This window comes from Dermacentor variabilis, chromosome 3, assembly GCF_050947875.1.
Source record: "Dermacentor variabilis isolate Ectoservices chromosome 3, ASM5094787v1, whole genome shotgun sequence".
NCBI lineage: Eukaryota > Metazoa > Arthropoda > Arachnida > Ixodida > Ixodidae > Dermacentor > Dermacentor variabilis.
In genome coordinates this window covers 107,674,341-107,688,124 of record NC_134570.1, presented here as the reverse complement: position 1 = coordinate 107,688,124, position 13,784 = coordinate 107,674,341, and the positions used below count along the sequence as shown (strand labels likewise).

The following is a 13,784-nucleotide window of genomic DNA, read 5'->3' as shown; positions in this document are numbered from 1 at the left end:
CGGTGGGGTTCCGCCGGTGTACGATCATTGCGCGGAGCTGAGCGTCGTTGAACTCGACGTCGACGCCCCTCACAACACCCTTGCATGTATTGTCCGAGGCGGCCATGTACGCGGCCACTTCAAAGACCCCTTCGCGCAGGTGTATCTGTTGAACCATCGCGTAAGCACGCGCGTTCCTTTCTTCTCGTGTTGAGACGACGTAGATGTTTTGCACGTTATTGGGGCAGACGATGTCTTCGCCAACCTCGTCGGGTGAAAGCGCCGCCGCCATAGCCAGCGCCTGTGCCACTCTAATAGTGCTGATCTTTTTCACGTCGAGGCCACCCCTTGGCCTAACGATGACTCGAATATGGTCCCGTGGCAGTCTCGGGAGCCTTGAGGCTGCGGCTAGCTTCTTCAGCGCGTTCCGCTGGGCTGCCGTGCGGCGGCCGCCCCTGCGGCCTCCCTGCTTTACCGGGCTCGGCATCGACTTGGAAGTTTCTTGCCTTGCCTTCTTAGTCTTGCCCGTTGCCGTGGTCCAGCCGGGGCACCTTGCTTCTTCGGGGGTGATTTCCACCCCCTCCACCATCTCGACTTCGGGCATGATGCCCCACCACCCCGGAGTTAGGCCAAGGCCTAGCCCGTACTCCTCACCGGCGTTGACCAGTTAGGGTTAGCTCCGCCCGGCGTGGCGAAAAGTTCAAGGTCGTATAAAGGTTCCAGAAAAGCACCTACCGATATAAATCCGGTATCGGCTTGATCCCCGCAACAAACTGCGTCGAATGATGTACAGTGTTCAAGCGTTTTCGCGGACTGTACCACCGAAAACATTTGAAGAAACGGGAGCCGATGTTTGCCACGAACCGTTAACGTTACCGAGCATCTTAGGTCCAATGCCCGGCCCTTCAAAACAGCGACGGGTTTTGGATTTATTGTTCAAATACCTGACAGAAATTGGTCTAATAGGAAAGCTTTAAAAATTGCACACTTCCTATACAAAAGCCTAAATTTACCCGTCATGTCACCTGTAAATATTAGTATCAGGTCCACTCGGACATTTCGTATTTATTTTTATCCTCTTTTCCTCCCACTCTCTTCTGGAATCTTTTAATCCCATTCCCCATCCCTACACAGAGTAGCATGCCAGCGGTTATATACGCGCCGGTAAAATTCTGTTTTTCTAATAAAGAGCCCTCTCTCTCTCTCTCTCTCTCTAGCTCTCTCTCTCTCTCCGTGTGTGGTTTTGGCATCTTAAAGGGACATTAAAGCGAAACAATAAATCAGTTTAGACTAATAAAGCATTGTTTGAGAACCCTGCAGGCAGTCATTTCAAAATAATAGATTCATTATTGGATGAGAAAATGAACGTCTAAGTATCAGTATTTGAATTTCGCGCCGAAACCCCGATGTTGGTACGTCAGTGTGACGTCAGGGATTCCAAAGCGTGTCTTCGCATTTGGGCCGCATTGGCTGAGTAAAGGTTCCCGAAACTTGCTATGTTTAATATTTGGTTCCTTTAGAACACAATGTAGTTAATATGTACCGCTGTATAAGTAAGTAGTCCCTAGAAGATGCCATCAAAATCCGTGACGTCACAGCGACTAGGTGTGGAAACTTCAAGAAGGCGTCGCTACCCGTCTTTCGTTTTTGCGCTTTTTCTGGCTTACCAAGCGTCTTATTGTGGTAAGAGTGGTGTTTTTAGTATCGTGGAAAGGTAATTTACTGATTCAGAAGAAATCATTTTTCTCTTTTAGAGTCCCTTTAAGGCCCACTGTTCGATTTGATCTGTGTCGCGTTCCATTCGTGGCCTCAGTAGTTCGTACCCACAAGAGGCTGCTCCCTATTATAGACGTACTCATGTGCCAGCAATATAGGAGGTGGCTTCGTCGCTGCTCGCCCGGTGAATAAATTGGAACGATTAAGTTTCAGTACAAAAATATACAAGTGAAAGGGACACTCTAAAGAGCAACATTAAGTCAAATTAGACGCGTTATATTTTTATAACTCTACTTTATTCATTTAGCTAGCTAGTATTTTTTATTGCGCTGTAATGGCCGAGTGACACCCGCCAGAAGCATGAACAATGGCTGAACGCCAGATAATTTGAATTTTTTCTCCAATGGTATTCTATAGCGCTGCAGAGATGTAACTTGACAACGAAGGAAAAATAATAACAAACACGGACAGACTGAAATCGGCCTTTCTCGTCTGTCCACTCCATCCGCGTATTGTCTCCGCGTTCTGGGATTGCATCTTTGCCGCGCTAGAAACTTCTTAATTAGAAACATATCTCGCTCCTACATAACAGCTCGTTCCCGTTTGTGGTATACGCGCATTCGAATAGCTCCTACCGCGCTCCAAATCGATATGCGGCGAAGCGGAGACCTTACGAAATTACAGAGTCGGAGAGAGCACGTCCGAGACAAACGTTCAAATGCTCCCATCGGAGCAATTGGTGCGGCCTCGTGATCTGAATTCTGTCGAATCTTGGTCGCGCTCCCAGCTCCAAGGGGTATCTAGGAGCGTCTCTGAGCACTCCCCATTCCCCTCCCCACGTGTAGGGTAGCAAACTGTCCCATTTGTAGCACCAAGTCGAAAAAACAAAGACAACTCTGGGAAATCGTGGTGTTACGCGCAGCTCGAGCTGGATGGTCGCCGGCAAGGCGGACCCCAACATGCCCCCGCGCATCCACGTGCATCCCGAGTCTCCGTGCAAGGGCGCCCAGTGGACCAAGCAGGTGGTCTCCTTCGACAAGCTCAAGCTCACCAACAATCAGCTCGACGACAACGGACACGTGAGTCTCGGCGTGGGCTCTGCTTTCAACCCACGTGACGTTTCGTTAAAGGCGGTGCTACAGAGTGGAGATATCAAGTCGAGGCTTGATCGATAGATTTTTCGTCTAGAAGTCTATCATAGTTTGTTTTTGTGCGTGACAAGATAGATCACTTCGTAGCGTAGAAAACTGCCGCCGAAGGTGCCGCTGCTGCTCTTCAACGTCCCGCGCCAGGACGGACGAATTGACGTAACCTCCACGTAAATAAAAATAAATAAATAAATAAATAAATAAAAAAGCTAGTAATTCACAAAGCTTTTCGTTCGTAACTGCCATTTGCCACTTGCCCGCCGCTATCGCCGTAATTATATGTCCTGGCGTTTGCTCTTACGAACATTGCTATAGCAATGTTCTTAATTTCACAATAGAGCTCTTGTATCCTATAGGGTACAAGAGCTATATTGCGAATGTGAGCCCAAGTTGCTCTTCAGGCAAATTTTATGCTATCGAATTTGGTTCTTCTTTTCTTTTTCCTTCATAATGCCTGAAATACGTAAACACTATCAAGGAAATGAACAAAAAAAAAAAAAGAAGTGGAGCGAACTTGTCCAACGAAATGCCATGGCACTCTATCATACGAGTCCGACATTTCTGTCTCATTAATTTTTCTATAGGCAAAGAAACGCGATCGAGTACACTACGGGCTATGAGCACGTAATTCCTCAGCCATTGTAAACAAGCGCGCTAGCGGATATATGACTTGAAGACTACAGCGCACAAAACGGACGGAGACAAAGAAAGAAATAACGGACACGTAAGCAGACATTCAATTGAGAAAACCATCTAATGCACTATGAAACAAGGACGTTTCTTATATCTACAGGGACAGCGGGCACGCGGACAAAGCCATAACACGGTGCGCTTTTGATAATCTTTTCAGTCATGTGAGTTTTGTTTGATAATTATTCAATTCTCTATTCAATAAAATGTAGGTGGGAGACAGCGCTCGTGTATTTTACTTCCATTGGTCCTAGTCCTCTTTCGTGCCATTGTCTTCAAGTCACGTAACCGCGTTTCCAAATAAATTACGTTTACACGAACATGAATAGCTGTAATATTCGAACTGGAATGAATGAATGAATGAAAAGCAAACGGTGCGTGTGCTTGCATATTTGTTCACTCTGCAACAAGGTGACATCTGTCATAAACGCCTGCATCAGGCGCTGCGGCGTCGTTTACTGCACCACACTATTTTCTGTGCCAGAATACTTATACTGCAACGCTAGCATGCCTTTATTTTAACCGAAGCTTGGCCGCTGGCGCAGATCATTCTGAACTCGATGCACCGGTACCAGCCCCGATGTCACGTGGTGTACGTCAACCGGAAAGGGGAGGACACGTCCAAGACGGAGAACTTCCGCACTTTCATCTTCCCCGAGACCAAGTTCACCGCCGTCACCGCCTACCAGAACCACAGGGTGAGCGATATCGCTAAGCGTGCAGCTGACCGACTACTTGTACACTCTAAATAAACCTTTACAGCCTTTTGGGCTTAGACCTTGTCCCTAAAAAATCATCGTCGTCTGTCTTGCGTGCGCCTCCTTTCCTTAAAACACTATGCATGCGCCCGCTACTTTCATGCCAAGAATGCTGTGTCACGCTGATACTCGCATGCCGTTCGTGACCTGAAAGTAGCTGGCACGCAGGGTTTAAAAAAACCACATGGCACGCAAGATGGATGGCGAATATTGCTCGAGGACATTATGAGCCACCAAAGCGTGCAGACTCTTCTTATACTCCTTTACAATATCTCAAATCCGTAAACGTAACTCTCTACAATAAACCGCAACCAAGTCGTTCTTACTGTATCTAATCAATATCGTAAGGCGTTGCCCGATGTCGCCCCCTTCGTAGTCGCTGCTGCCGTAAAAGAAAGAACCTGCCAAGCTGACTGAGTGCCCCGATTCCCTTGAAAGGATCCGAGGTGACGGCATTTTATTGTGCAAACATGTCAGGGCGGCTCGAAACGATAAGATATACGCCTGTACGTCACACAAACACTGGCAAGCACTTCATTGCGGACAGCCACCTCTTCGATCCTCCTGCCTCTATATACCTCTTGCGTCCGTCTCGCTTTTATTGTGTTTCGCTCCCTCTTCAGTTAAGCGAGTGGGCGGGGCAGGAGACGCCGTCGCCGAATGATCTGGGTTGCTCAGCGGCACTTTGCGACTGCGCGTGCTCTATCACGGCACCGGGCTCAACAAACGAAACGAAACAGAAGCCAGCGTAAAAGTAGACGAGGGAGAAGCGGGGAGATAAACAGAAGCGTTCTCGCACATCCTTGCGCGACCGCGGTGCAGACCGAGTGCGACTGAGCCACCAAGAGAAGTTGGCAGCGGTTGCGCGAGTCCCTCCCTCGACCGCTCCCTCTCTCGGTCTGGTCCTCCTCGTCGTCGTCGGCCGTGCGGCTGGAGACGCTAGTGCGAGTCTCCACAGCGCGCGGAGTCTTGCCAGGGAAGCGGGAGCGCGCGAGACAGACGAGACAGAGAGCTGTCGGGCCGAGACAAATGACCGCTCTCCTGGATGCGAACGCCGCGACGCTGCCGAGAGGAGACGCTCTTGCTCTTCTCCACCTCTCTCTCAGGAAGAGCGAGGGAGCCAAGCTTCGCTGTTCGCAGGAATTCACGCGTCTTCTTCGTTGTCACATTTCGAAAAGAGGGTGCGAAAATGTCCCAAGGGCCTCCGGCACTGTGCCGCTTGGGGCTTGCGTGCAATGCACGAATATCTGTTGAGATCGGGCTGTGTGAAGTCGAGGTCGTGAGGTTGAGATCGTGAGCGAATCTCCCTGACGGCACCGCATAGTGGTTGTATACTGCACGTGCATGCATGTCCTTGAGGCTTTCGTCGCTTGCACGAAACTGTCGTTGCAAGTGTATATAAGCGATCCCGCCGCAGATGCTAGGTGGGTGTATGCATGGTGCGTCGCTGCTGAGCACAAGGTCGCTGGATTCCATTCCGGCTATAGTAGAGGTACAGCATTCCGGTGGGAGTGGAATTCAGACACCTTCAAGTGCCGAGATTTCGACGGGCACTAAGCAGTTCCAAGTGGCCAAAAGCAGTGCACATCTCTCGCGGATTTTTTTTCGTTGTTGTCGTCATTGTTCTTTTTTAACCCCTCTATTGTCCCGCATTGCCTGTAAAAATCGAAACTAACCGCTCAATTACGGAGGGGAATTAGCGTAAGAGAGAGAGAGAGCACACGCACACAGGAAGAGGGTACGTGCAAACACAAGCTCTTGTAAGACTAGAGACAGCGCGAAAAAGGACGACGGATGGTGAGGGACAGGGCCCAACTAACCCAGCTCTCGTTTCTCTTACAGGGTCTTCTGTTCGCCTCTCATCCTGTGCGCGCGTGCGTCCTTTCTTTCTTTCTTTCTTTCTTTCTTTCTTTCTCTCTCTCTCTTTCTTTCCTTTGCGCTAATTCTTGTCATCAGTTATGCTACCAACTAGCCTAACGGTTAGTCTTTCTTAAGCAATCAAGCATTCAATATTTTGGGGCGCATGGGAAAGAAAGAAGTAGAGAAAAGGCGACGTGCACACAGGGATGGAACGACTCGAACAAAAAATATGAACTCCTTGTGCAAATATATATATTCGCCATGTCAAGGTTTATTTGAATTGAAATGAGGCCCATTGTTCTTCGCCACTTTACGCTCGAAAGATCCGTGTTTTGTTCTGGGGAACGGGTTAGCCCAAACATTTCCGTTCCGCCGGTGAGCACCCGATCTCCCGCATATATTTCCACATGATTCCGTTACGTGTTTAAATCTATGACGCCAACGGAACGTGCAACCTTGCAACGTCTGACTCCTCGCGTACCACAGCGCATTGAAAAAAGAAAGAACGCAAAGAAAATGCAAAGTTGAAAGCAGACAGAACAAGCAATAGGTAACAGGACGCGGAGACCACTCCTTTCACACGATTTTACACGTTGCGCTGCGTTTTGCTTAGGACTGACTCGGGCAATGTATCCGTCGTCACGGTAAGGAATGCCATCCTTCTGCTTCCAAAGAAAGAAAGAAAGAAAGAAAGAAAGAAAGAAAGAAAGAAAGAAAGAAAGAAAGAAAGAAACGAAGGAACAACAGCACCGTAATACGCCAGAGTGTGGAGTACGCTATATGCTGACAGCCGGCCAGCCCAACAAACAGGGCAATCTTTCTTCCGCACCGGACGGATAGGCGCACCCTTCTTCCAGTGTCCACATGTGTTCCGTCAGGTCACGCACCCCCCCTCCAACGCTCATCCCCCTTCTCCTCCCTTTCCCCCCTCACCACTCACTGGCATGCACCACCTAGCGCGCGCGAAGCTGTAAGTAACCCGACACAACTTGTATACATATACCGATCCGTGCTACACAACGCCCTTGTATTGCTGGGTGGTGGAGAAACTGACCATGGACGACGCTCCTGTGTGGCGCTGAACTGAAAACCGATACGTACAGTCGGCCACAAATGTTTACCGAACATTGGTTCCACGGCAAGTTCTTTTTTTTTTTTTTGTAGATAAGTATAACTATCACAGCGCTAGTAGGCAAAAGCACGGCAGTCAAAGGGCTGCTCTCTGCACGTGCCAAGCCCTGCTGCTGTCCGGCCTTCCAGAAGCGAGACATCGGTGACGAGTACAATCAGCAACGGGCGCGGGAGCATGCACTTTTTTAATACGTAATGTAGGAGATACCTGCACCCGCCATGCACGGTATCGCCTAGCGGCTATGGCGTTGCGCATGATAAGCTCGAGGTCGCGGTATTAATACCGGCCGCGGCTGTCGCATTCGAGTGGGGATGAATCGCAAGATAAAAAAAAAAAAAGGTTGTGCACTGAGATTTACGTGCAGGTTAAAGATCCCCATGTGATCCGAGTTAATCCGGAGTCCGCCGCACTCTAATAGGAGCGCCTAATGATCATATGGTGGTTTCATAGCACGTATAGAACCCCAGCATTTCATGCCTTTCTTTTTCTTTATGTAGCTGCGTCAACGTTAATTCTGTAGTTTTACGCGATATAGAGGTCGTCTATGTGGCAGATTGGTGCATGCGTCATTATCACTTGACTGTGCCCTGTGTTATCGTGCGTGCGGCGTTCCCGAATGTACGCCGTATATACCAACGGGCCCACGTCGCCAATCTCAGAGGTATAATTGCGAATTTCTATACTCCGTTAAGGCGTGTAGCACTCCTAATTTAATCAACATATGCGTCTGTTGAATGAACAATCTAAACTTCTAGATTGAAACTTTGAACTCGAGCCTACAGCTGGGCCCAAGTTTCGCGGGACTTCTGCTTTCTTTTGCCAATCCCATGTCGGGTAAACTTCTTGTCGCCGATTGTGTGCACGTGTCTCTTCTGGGACGGGGGCGCGGAAACTCTCAGCAGTTTCGTCACGACGGGTTGCTATACGTACGCAGTGACGTCACGCTTGCTTCTTCCTCGCAACACAATAAGCTTTGGGTCACTTTGTGGAGCTGCTATAGACTGGCTCTATAGTTCGTTGATATAGAGATGCTAAACACGTTAACAGTGTTGCAGGTCGCACGGGATACTAAGAGTCTTGTGTCACGGATACCGCAAGTATACTGGACTATATATACGACTGACATTAACTTCAGATGCGGCCCTACATCAGGAAGAAACAATACCAAGCGTAACATTACACACCGGTACATGACAACGCGACTGACGAAATGCAGACAAAAGAAACTCACACAACGATCGCTGACTTCCAAGCGAAGCATCAAGGCCGAACCCATGCAACATGCACACCCATCTCCGAGCCCATATACAGGCACGTTTACCGAGTATGCGTCCCACGCGGGCTATTGCTTCAGGTATACTCCGCTTCTCTCTTTGAGATACCAACAGAAGCGGCGCTAACGCTGCCATTTTTCGCCGGTTACACGCTTCGCAATTTCGAACTTTGGGTCAAAGTTTCGGAAACCGCCGTCCCCGCGGCGCCCGTTCGCGGGCCACGCGGAAACAGGAGCGAAAGACAAAACCGCGGGACGGTCCCCACGCGCTCCTTTTCTTCTCCCGGGGCGAGAGCGCGAATAATGACTCCTTCTTAAACGCCTCCTCTTCCTCCGGCGCGGAAGCCACGCGGCTGCATTCCTCGCGTCTCTGTTTCCTCAGCCGGGTCGAAGACAAACAAACAAACAAACAAACAAACAAACAGACGGAGAGACAGGGAATAAGCTGCATGGTGTGCGTGCGAGAGCGCGCTTGCGCATAGTGTGCTCTCCGTTATATGCCCGCGAACCGTGGCTGCCTCGGCGTTCGTCAGCGAGTGAACCGCAGTGCTCGCGCGCGGGTCGCAAGTTGCATTTATGACCTCCCGCAGTGCCGTAATTCAGCGCTGACGGGACGATACTCGAGAGCTGCGGAGAACCCTCCTTTTTTCTGTATCTTTTTCTTTCCGGGCCACTGGCGTGCGACGAAGCTCGCTCGTGGACCAGAGGGCGAGTAATTCGTATGGGCCCGCGCAGAACGGTGGCGGCCAAGTCGTGGTCGCGCTTTCTCTCTTTCTGCCGTGACGGACACCTTCCTTTCTTTTTTTTTTATCTCTCTCGCTCTGCACCTCGTAGCCAGCAAGCGCGACGCGAGAGTCTCGAAAAAGAAGGGCGTCGCCGCCGGTGTCGACGAAGGAACGAGAAGAAGAGAGTTTGCTCCGAACGCTCGAAACGATGGAAATAGGGGGAACCACCAAAAAGAACGCGCGAATGGCGTAGGGTAATACCAATAAAAAGAAAGAAAAAAGCGAGACTTTCCCGAGACGAGTGCCGCCAGGCAGGCGGTAAATCACTTGTTGCTCACAAAAACCTTTCTCACCCTCCCTCTCTCTCTTGCGACGGCGACATCGCCAGCAGAAGCCCGTACGGCGGCAAGCCAGGCGATGACGTGAGTGCGAAAGCGCGCGCGCGTGAGTGTGAGTGCATCGGGGGGGGGGGGGGGGGGGGGCGACGCCTGCAGGAATGTTTCGTCCCGAGCTTGCGCGTGCACAGAGGTGGCAGTGTTGGTAGTTTATAGCGGGCGGCGGTGGTTAGCATCACCACCCAGTTTACCAACTGCAAGAACCTCGCCGAACTGGCGCGAGGAGTGCGATGCCGCCTGACCCCGCAGACGTGCCGAACCGCACGGGTGGCCCAGACTGCGCGTTTCGTTTCCTCGCCTTCTCACGCGCGGGGGGTTGGTTTGTTTCCTCGAGGGAGAGTAAACAGAAAAGAAATTTCTTTCTCACTTTGTCGCCGCTCGCGCGCGTGCGAGCGCGTGGCTCGAATCTGCCAACGCCTCGATTGTGCTCCGCCGCGCGTGCTGCCCGCGTCGTGGGTTCGTAGTAAACTCGACGACAGGTCGAGGAGGAGGCGATCGGCGGCCTGAGACGCGACAAGGTTTCTCTTGCGCTGGTGAACACGGACGTTGACAATCTGCTTTCGCTCTGCTTGTCGCTGGGCTCTGTTTGTTTCTCTGGCTTTTCCACCCACCGCTGCGTTTACTTTGCCGACGACCGCACCACTCGATTCGTCTTTTTTTGTTTGTTTCTTCTTTATCAGATGAGCTTGAGCGCGCTGAAGGGAGTTCGCATTTCGAAGAGTGACCGGGCAAATGTTTTCCAGGCGGCGGATCGAGGGAGGGGGTTCGATAAGCTTATAGAAGCCAATCGGTATAGCGGGTCACGTGATGGGAAAGTTCATGCGATGGCGTGGATGTCGGGGCGCAGCAGTTTCTGCCTCCTAGCTGTGGCAAGAAGCTCATTGATCGTATCAGTTGCTGCACGCACTGTGTGTCATGAAACACATGTCATGTGTGTGTCATGCGTGTCACGGCCGTGTGTCATGACAGAACCGCTGCGGCGCTCAGACCCTTGGTAACCGGCGAATCTATTGCGCCACCGGTGAACGACTTCAATAAGAAGATTCTGATAGAAAGCGTTGCTTTCTGACTTCAAAGAGAACGCAAGTCCCGTATCGTCTTTGCTCTTGAGGAGGTACCCACGTCTGCTAGGTTCTGAGGTGTGGCTAGCTGCTGGTGGCCGAAAGACAGACCTTGAGGCACTTTCGATCACTGGTGCGACACAGGAACCTGCCAAAAGCGCGACATGGACGTGCCTTTCACACAATTACTCATTCTATAGGCGGCCTTTCACTATAGCTTACGCATTTCTCCGTTCATATGTGCTAATATTTATTTAATCGATCCCAGCTATCCCAAGTTCATGATGCAGAATTCGAAAACACACATAGCCCTTTCATGACCATGGCAGTATAGCGTTCAGCTGCCGAACACGTGTTCGGCAGCTGAACGCCATGTCCCCAAAGCCATCGGTGCGGGTAGAATCTTGCTCTCAATTTCTCAGGGGACTTTGAAAGGCCCGCTGCTTTAAGCTTTTCGGCGCGTGTGTTGGTGGCGCGAGCGTCCTACCAGCGCAAGCCTGCGTTAAAGCACCGGGCAGTTGCAGATTGGCATTCACGCGTTGCCTCTAACTTATGTGTGCACTCGATCTGCACTCCGAAACTACACGCGCCCTTCCGGTTGTCATAGTTACAACCAAGTGTATTTCGCCAATTAGAGTTGTGCCATTGGCTGCTTTCTATCATTTTTTTCTCGCTTCCAGCGGGGTTGAGCGTATGTGTCAACTTTTTATCTCTTTGATTTATCTTTATCTCATGTTTTTCTTTTTGCAGATAACGCAGCTGAAAATTGCCAGCAATCCTTTCGCCAAGGGATTCAGAGACTGCGACGCAGAAGACTGGTGAGTACCAGATCGCGTCACTTCGCGTGAAATAAGAATGAAGGCGTTTTCGCAATTCGTTATACCTTTCATCCCTCACGCATTCTGGTTTGAGCACTCGTTACTGTCCTGAAAGAAAATTTTGTGTATGGGGACGTACTTCCTTTCTTGTGGAGATGGAAATATTCTTGTTTTCGTGTTGTCTTGTGTTTCTATGTTCGTTGCTGTCGTGTTTCAAATGCGTGCACTCATGATACACATCGTTTGACGTTATACCTAGGGATACTCGTTCTGCTACTTTTTTTTAAACTGATGTCTCTGCATCCTCTGTCATGAGTTTTACTTGCAGCATTGGCATCGTTTTATGTGCAGTTACCAGAGCAGTAGCTAACAGCTGCAAACGCACATTTTCAAGCACACATAATTTAAAGGATTGAATTGCTTAATGAAATGAGAAATTTTTTCTGCACCCGACCGCGTAGTACAAGGTGGCCGGATGACAATTTCTCCTTTTCAGTGAACTTTCCTCCACCTAGCGGGCTTCCGTGGGACTGATTTACCATATTCAGTGCGCGTCCGAGTTTTATGTACAAGTTATCGATGAACGCTGTCTCTCTTTGCGATCTGCTACATCCCCTTGATTGGCTAGCCCAGAGGGCAGAGCGATCGCCTGCAAGGGCGTCGGTCCCCTATTCGATCCCTGGAGCATGAAAGGTTTTGCTTAAACCGCGAATCTTTGTTTCTGGGAAACGCGGCCGTATTGGGTATCCTTTGCAGCATCGTGCTGCAGTCGAGTGGACGACAGTCTTCCCTTTCGTGAACCCTTCTCCACTTTGCGGGCTTCCGCGGAACGGAGCTAACTTAATACCCACCGAAGCTGACATTTGGACGAGCTGGCAATATCGGTATATACGGATCCGTGGAACATGAGGGTATGCGCGATGGATCAAGAACAAAGTATAGAATCTAAATTAATCTCAGTCATGCAAGTGCCCAAATATCGCTTATACCTTGGTCTATATACACTTTTCTGACCGGATTCTAGCAGCTGACACACGTAGATAGACAGCCTCGAGCAACAGATCAAACCGGCAACGCACAGCAAAATTCAAGTAGTGATTTTTTTTTTTTTTTTTACATTACAATCGCTACACTTCTAGGTTTTTTTTTGCCCGCGCCAGTGCAAATTTGTCCAAGGCGTGTGTGTGTACTTCACGAAGACCATTAATATAGCAGTTCGTTGCGACTGAAATCACAATGTTTGGAAAGAGAGAGAGAGAGAAGAAAAAGCCAACGGCCACAGCCTAAAAGCATGCACTAGGGCGTTCGGACGAATGATGTTTCTGTATAAATAACGGTCAGGATCGCAGCCGATTCGACTGTGTAAAGGCGGGTCAACAGTTCAGCAGGTTGCGTCACGTGTACGCGAGCAATCGAGCGACACAGAGCATGAACAGCTGGAAACTCGAGCGGCTCACGCTCGCCCCAAGCAGCGGCGATCCTGCTGGCTCGGTGGCCGCAATGCAGGCATCGAACAGACAATTTCACTGGCCTTATCCGTGCGCTGTTTTTCTTCATTACACTTGAAAGAGAGAGAGAGAGAGAGAAAAGAAAGGGAGTATCTGGGAGCTCAACCACACGAGCATCCGTTTTGCTATACCCGGCCTACACGGGGGTTAAGGGAAAGCGGGAGACAAGAAGAGGAAGAGAGATGGAGAGAATGAGCACTGCACGCGCAAACAGTATAGGAAGAACAGCAAAACTATATATGCAGTCGGTGAAAAAAAAAATATCCGTCTCCCAAACCGTATTTCACTGCAGCGTTGAAAACTCGAATAACCTTGACGCACTCTGACGTCTCGTACGTGGTTTGACCATGCACGGTTGCTCAAGGTTTCCTGTAAATTGTCGTCACGTGTTCTTTTCGCAAGCACGCGTCCACAAGTCGCATCAACAGCGGTTACGTGTGCAGCCGTTGTAAAGATGTTTGGATATATACATCGCAACGCAAATTGCGACGTTTAAGAAAACAAGCGATGGTAAAGGAAAGACGCAGAGGTCGCTCCTGACACAGAGGTCGCGGGGGGGGATGGGGAGGGGGGTATATGGGAATGACATAAGGGAGAGGCAGAGCACTGGCTGCACGCATGCGCAGGGTACACGCCATGTCTGTAAAAACGTTCGCTGAGGCCAATATCACAGATCTCAGGAAAGCGTACAATGATGGCCGCGTTTCTTTCTCATCCGTGC

The 13,784-nt window shown here is 50.0% G+C and overlaps 1 protein-coding gene across 1 annotated transcript in view; it reads left to right on the top strand.

The window, feature by feature from the left end:
* Positions 1-13,784, top strand: part of org-1 (T-box transcription factor 1) — a 116,508-nt gene that overhangs the window by 89,869 nt on the left and 12,855 nt on the right. Inside the window, exons 4-6 of the mRNA XM_075686113.1 lie at positions 2,618-2,774; positions 4,079-4,231; positions 11,488-11,555. Coding sequence (XP_075542228.1) covers positions 2,618-2,774; positions 4,079-4,231; positions 11,488-11,555 — 378 coding nt within the window. The remainder of the gene's footprint in view (positions 1-2,617; positions 2,775-4,078; positions 4,232-11,487; positions 11,556-13,784) is intronic.